The sequence below is a fragment of the Lagenorhynchus albirostris genome, chromosome 7 (assembly GCF_949774975.1).
Source record: "Lagenorhynchus albirostris chromosome 7, mLagAlb1.1, whole genome shotgun sequence".
Taxonomy (NCBI): Eukaryota; Metazoa; Chordata; class Mammalia; order Artiodactyla; family Delphinidae; genus Lagenorhynchus; species Lagenorhynchus albirostris.
In genome coordinates this window covers 75,826,019-75,831,677 of record NC_083101.1, presented here as the reverse complement: position 1 = coordinate 75,831,677, position 5,659 = coordinate 75,826,019, and the positions used below count along the sequence as shown (strand labels likewise).

The 5,659-nt window shown below is 41.4% G+C and overlaps 1 protein-coding gene across 1 annotated transcript; it reads left to right on the top strand.

Moving 5' to 3' along the window:
- The first annotated feature begins 2,210 nt into the window (after positions 1-2,210).
- On the top strand, positions 2,211-4,031 carry LINGO2 (leucine rich repeat and Ig domain containing 2). The gene has a single exon (XM_060153524.1). It carries the CDS (start codon positions 2,211-2,213, stop codon positions 4,029-4,031), a length of 1,821 nt encoding a protein of 606 aa, XP_060009507.1.
- Positions 4,032-5,659: the final 1,628 nt, after the last annotated feature.

The following is a 5,659-nucleotide window of genomic DNA, read 5'->3' as shown; positions in this document are numbered from 1 at the left end:
CCATTCACATATACTGACTTCTCAAATGTATTTAGATATAATCCCTTACTCTTTCTGTTTCATTAACTCTGTATTTTTGTGTCAGCATGATACTATTTTTTATTAATTTTTGTAATTTATGTTTAAATATTTTGTAGGGTAAGTCTGTTTTCATTACTATTTTTTAATATTTCTGATATTTCTCATATTTATATTCTTCCAAATGAACTTTAGAATTTTTCAAGTCAAAAATATCTCTTTGAAATGTATATATTTACTAAGAATTAATGTCTTTATAATATGGAATCTTTCTATTGAAATATATATACTATATCCCTCTTTTTAGTAAGTTTTATTTTGTTTCCTTAGTAGGGCTGAATGGTTGTAATACTTTGTGTATTTCTTGTTTAGTTTATTCTAAGGAATTTAATTTTTTTCAGAGATGCTGTGACTGGAATCATTTTACACAGTAATATTTTCTAAATGATTTATATATATGAAAATTATTTTCATTTTGTAGTATGTTAATTTACTTATTCTCTTTGTTCTAATAATTTTTCAGTTGATTTCTTTTGGTTTTCAAGACAGATTTTTAGTTTGACCTACAAAGATAGAATTATTGGAAAAGATGTGGCAACACTAAATCTGTGTTCCTCTGTAATTGATTTTGCTAGCGCTTTTTGCATCTTCACTTTTTTTCTGCATTTTAAGGCCATTTTTCTAGTGATTCAGTATTAAGTTTGTTCCTAGTTGTTTTTTTTTTTTTTTTTTTTTTACGGTACGCGGGCCTCTAACTGTTGTGGCCTCTCCCGTTGCGGAACACAGGCTCCGGACGCGCAGGCTCAGCGGCCACGGCTCACGGGCCCAGCCGCTCCACGGCATGTGGGATCTTCCCGGACCAGGGCACGAACCCGTGTCCCCTGCATCAGCAGGCGGACTCTCAACCACTGCGCCACCAGGGAAGCCCTAGTTGTTATTTTTTATGGATAGATTTGTTTAGATGTAGACATAGCTATACATACAGAGACATATATGTAAACATTGACTGGAGAACTATACTCTTACAGCTCAGCAGCAAATGCTGAAATTTCATCAAATACTTTTTTATCTAAAAATATTGTCTTAAACAACTTACCTTTGAGTAAAATATGGTGTTTCTGGATGAAGTGCACCCCCAGGGATCTCAGGTTGAGAAGCACTGCTCCATAACACACCCCTCGCTATTCAGTTGAGCCGTAAGTTCGGTGTCTGCTTAACTATATACATTTAAAACATACTCATTTCCAATCTCATTTGATACCTATTTAAATTCAGGTTAACATGTTTACTGGGTTTGAATTTAAATATGAAGAAATGATAGTCCATTTATTATTCAAAAACATTTTTTTCCTTAAAATGATGACTCTTCTCACTCTTACATATTTAACCCAAAATCTTAAAGAAAGCATTTTCATCATCAGAGCGGCTATGATGCCTGGATTCTGCCTCATCTCTATGATAAACACGAAGAGTACAGGGAGATTTTGAGGATCTTTTTGTTTACCTCAAAAAAGAAAAACCCTTCATAAATCAAAATTTACTGAATTATGAAAGAGGTACACCTTCTAATTGAAAGGGACTTTTTTAATAGAAAACTTATATATGAAGGTAAAAAGTCTCATCCTCTTTCTCTGAATGTAACTTTGTTTTGTACTTGGAACCCAAGGGCCTGATGTTGAATGAAGCTTCTGTTAGCTTCATTCTGAACAGAGGATGACATTCCCAAACATCAGAGATGCAGACACTGATTGAAACTGAACAGGTGTCCTCTTAGCCATTGACCTCTGCTTCGGTCCTTTGAGTTCAAAACAGAACCTTTTGTGAAATGTATTGTTTTGCTCCACAGTCTGTGCCAGACACTGTCATAGTCTCTTTGCAGTTGTCCAATACTGAAATTGTCATAACTCTAGGAAGCTACTATTATCATCCCCCTCATTTCCATTTTACAGCCAAGAAAACTGAAGTACAGGGAGACGCAGTAACTTACCTGAGATCGTGTAGCTAACAATGGCAGCTCTCAGGTTTAAAGCTCAGATCTGTAGCGTTCCGAATCCAGGGTCTTCTTCATTGTACTCACTGTCTCATTTCTGTCTCTTTACCTATCTATGTCCTAACTCAATTTCTCTTCCTCCTTTCTTTGGCCCCTTCTCCTGCAGGCCCGTGACCAAGGTGTAAGACTAAGAGGGGGAGTCATGCTTCACACGGCCTTATCATGTTGGCAGCCATTCCTGGGTCTGGCTGTGGTCTTAATCTTCATGGGATCCACCATTGGCTGCCCTGCTCGCTGCGAGTGCTCAGCCCAGAACAAATCTGTTAGCTGCCACCGAAGGAGACTGATCGCCATCCCAGAGGGCATTCCCATCGAGACCAAAATCTTGGACCTCAGCAAGAACAGGCTGAAAAGTGTCAACCCTGAAGAATTCATCTCATACCCTCTGCTGGAGGAGATAGACCTGAGTGACAACATCATCGCCAATGTGGAGCCAGGAGCATTTAACAACCTCTTCAACCTGCGTTCCCTCCGCCTGAAGGGCAATCGCCTGAAGTTGGTCCCTCTGGGGGTCTTCACGGGCCTCACCAACCTCACCAAGCTTGACATTAGTGAAAATAAGATTGTCATTTTACTGGACTACATGTTCCAGGATTTGCATAACCTGAAGTCTCTAGAAGTGGGGGATAATGATTTGGTTTATATATCACATAGGGCCTTCAGTGGGCTGCTTAGCTTGGAGCAGCTCACCCTGGAGAAATGCAACCTAACAGCGGTACCAACAGAAGCCCTCTCCCATCTCCGCAGCCTCATCAGCCTGCATCTGAAGCATCTCAGTATCAACAACATGCCCGTGTATGCCTTTAAAAGACTGTTCCACCTGAAACATCTAGAGATTGACTATTGGCCTTTACTGGATATGATGCCTGCCAATAGCCTCTATGGTCTCAACCTCACATCCCTCTCAATCACGAACACCAACCTGTCCGTGGTACCCTTCCTTGCCTTTAAACACCTGGTCTATCTGACCCACCTTAACCTCTCCTACAATCCCATCAGCACTATCGAAGCAGGCATGTTCTCGGACCTGATCCGCCTTCAGGAGCTTCATATAGTGGGGGCCCAGCTCCGCACCATTGAGCCTCACTCCTTCCAAGGGCTCCGCTTCCTTCGTGTGCTCAATGTGTCTCAGAACCTACTGGAAACTTTGGAAGAGAATGTCTTCTCCTCCCCTAGGGCTTTGGAGGTCCTGAGCATTAATAACAACCCACTGGCCTGTGACTGCCGCCTTCTCTGGATCCTGCAGCGTCACCCCACCCTGCAGTTCGGTGGCCAGCAGCCCATGTGTGCTGGCCCAGACACCATTCGTGAGAGGTCATTCAAGGATTTCCATAGCACTGCCCTTTCTTTTTACTTTACCTGCAAAAAACCCAAAATCCGTGAAAAGAAGTTGCAGCATCTGCTAGTGGATGAGGGGCAGACGGTCCAGCTAGAATGCAATGCTGATGGAGACCCACAGCCTGTGATTTCCTGGGTGACACCTCGAAGGCGTTTCATCACCGCCAAGTCCAATGGAAGAGCCACTGTGTTGGGCGATGGCACCTTGGAAATCCGTTTTGCCCAGGATCAAGATAGCGGGATGTATGTTTGCATCGCTAGCAACGCCGCTGGGAATGACACCTACACAGCCTCCTTAACTGTGAAAGGATTCACTTCAGACCGCTTCCTTTATGCAAACAGGACCCCTATGTACATGACCGACTCCAATGACACCGTTTCCAATGGCACCAATGCCAATACTTTTTCCCTGGACCTTAAAACAATACTGGTGTCTACAGCCATGGGCTGTTTCACATTCCTGGGAGTGGTTTTATTTTGTTTTCTCCTCCTTTTTGTGTGGAGCCGTGGGAAAGGCAAACACAAAAACAGCATTGACCTTGAGTATGTACCCCGAAAAAACAATGGTGCTGTTGTGGAAGGGGAGGTGGCTGGACCCAGGAGGTTCAACATGAAAATGATTTGAGGGTCGACCACTCCAGCTATGGTTTCCGTGTCATTGTTGGTAACCAGTTAAGACAGCCTGGCACAGTAAAGCACTAGGTTAAAAGGCAGCTTAGTGCCGCTGCCCCTGTGTCAAAGCAGGGTCCGTGGAAGCAGGAGGACTTCTGATGGAGACTCGCCGCCTCAAGGCAGGCATGTGTCAGAGCCCTTCACACAGTGGGATACTAATTGTTTGCATTGCAAATATTGGCATTCTGGGGATCTCAGTAATGAACCTGACCTTTGGCTTATGCTCATGGACAGTTATTCAACATTTTCTACCACTGCAAAAACAAAAGAATAAATAAAAAGGAACAACCTACAATGTAGGATTTACATATTAAAAAGACACATTTGTCCAAAACATACTCTACAGAAAAATTTGTATCTCTGATTCTCATTTGTTAAATCCTTGCATCATACCGTATTGTTGGTTCAACACCACAAAGAAATCAATATATTCTTTACTCTTTTTTTTTTGAAACATATATGCTGTATATGTTTTAAAGCAATATGAATGAGAGGTTGTGCTTTTAGTTACTCACCACTATCGATCCAAGTGTGATTTCACCTTCCTTTACATAGAGATAACCCTGAGACTAGATCCCTGGAGTTATGGGCGGATATATGTTGAAAGATGTGTTTGTCTGACGTAGGATGCCAAGAAACAGGACCCAAGGCAAAAATGCTCAATTCTGTTAACTTCTGTTACTATAAATAAAGGCATGTGCCTAGTTTTGATACAGAATGGAATATTTTTTATACTTGTGATATCACACTGGACCAGTTTACTGTTACAAAGTCCTTGGTTTCTCCAGAAGGTGGTGTGCCACTGTTTATACCTGTAAAATGCAAGGTAGGTGTTAATAATGAAAATTATTCATTTAACCACAACTTGATTTTACTTTCATCGATTGCTACTAATGGGTTAATAGAAAAAGGAAGGGGATGTGCTTGTTACATATACTCATAGGGCACTATTCAGCTCATAGCTAAGATCAACTATTCAGATGTTTAAAAGCTCTCTGGATAAGGAGGAGTTCTTCTCAGATTCCAGCACAAACCAGGGTGATCCATGCATTACACGATCCATGCAACTAAGGATCTGTTTAAAATATGATAGCTGTCTGAAGGCTAGATTGCTTCCAGTCTAAGGAATCATCTAGCTACTGCAACTCTGCTGTTGTCTATTCAAATACTTTAAACACAGTATTATCTTTTTTTTTTCCCGGACCGGGGCACGAACCTGTGTCCCCTGCATCGGCAGGCGGACTCTCAACCACTGCACCACCAGGGAAGCCCCACAGTATTATCTTAAATGGACAACTTCAGGGTTTCTCCCTGCTTCCTCTCCAAATAGATACTGATTTTTATTTTGAAAATTGTCTGGTGTAGACAAGAAGAATCTGTCTTGTTTTTAAAGAAGTGGCGAAAAACAAGGTAGATTAAGCAGCACTTACTGATTTTTTTTTTTCTCTCCACTGAGGAAAAACTAAGATTTACCCCTATAAGTAGGTTAAATCGTGCTGACACTTTCACCCCTCTGAATGAAGGCTGTTTATCCAATTCAGTTTGTGTTACTGATTGGTACTCAAAGTTAAAATATTATAG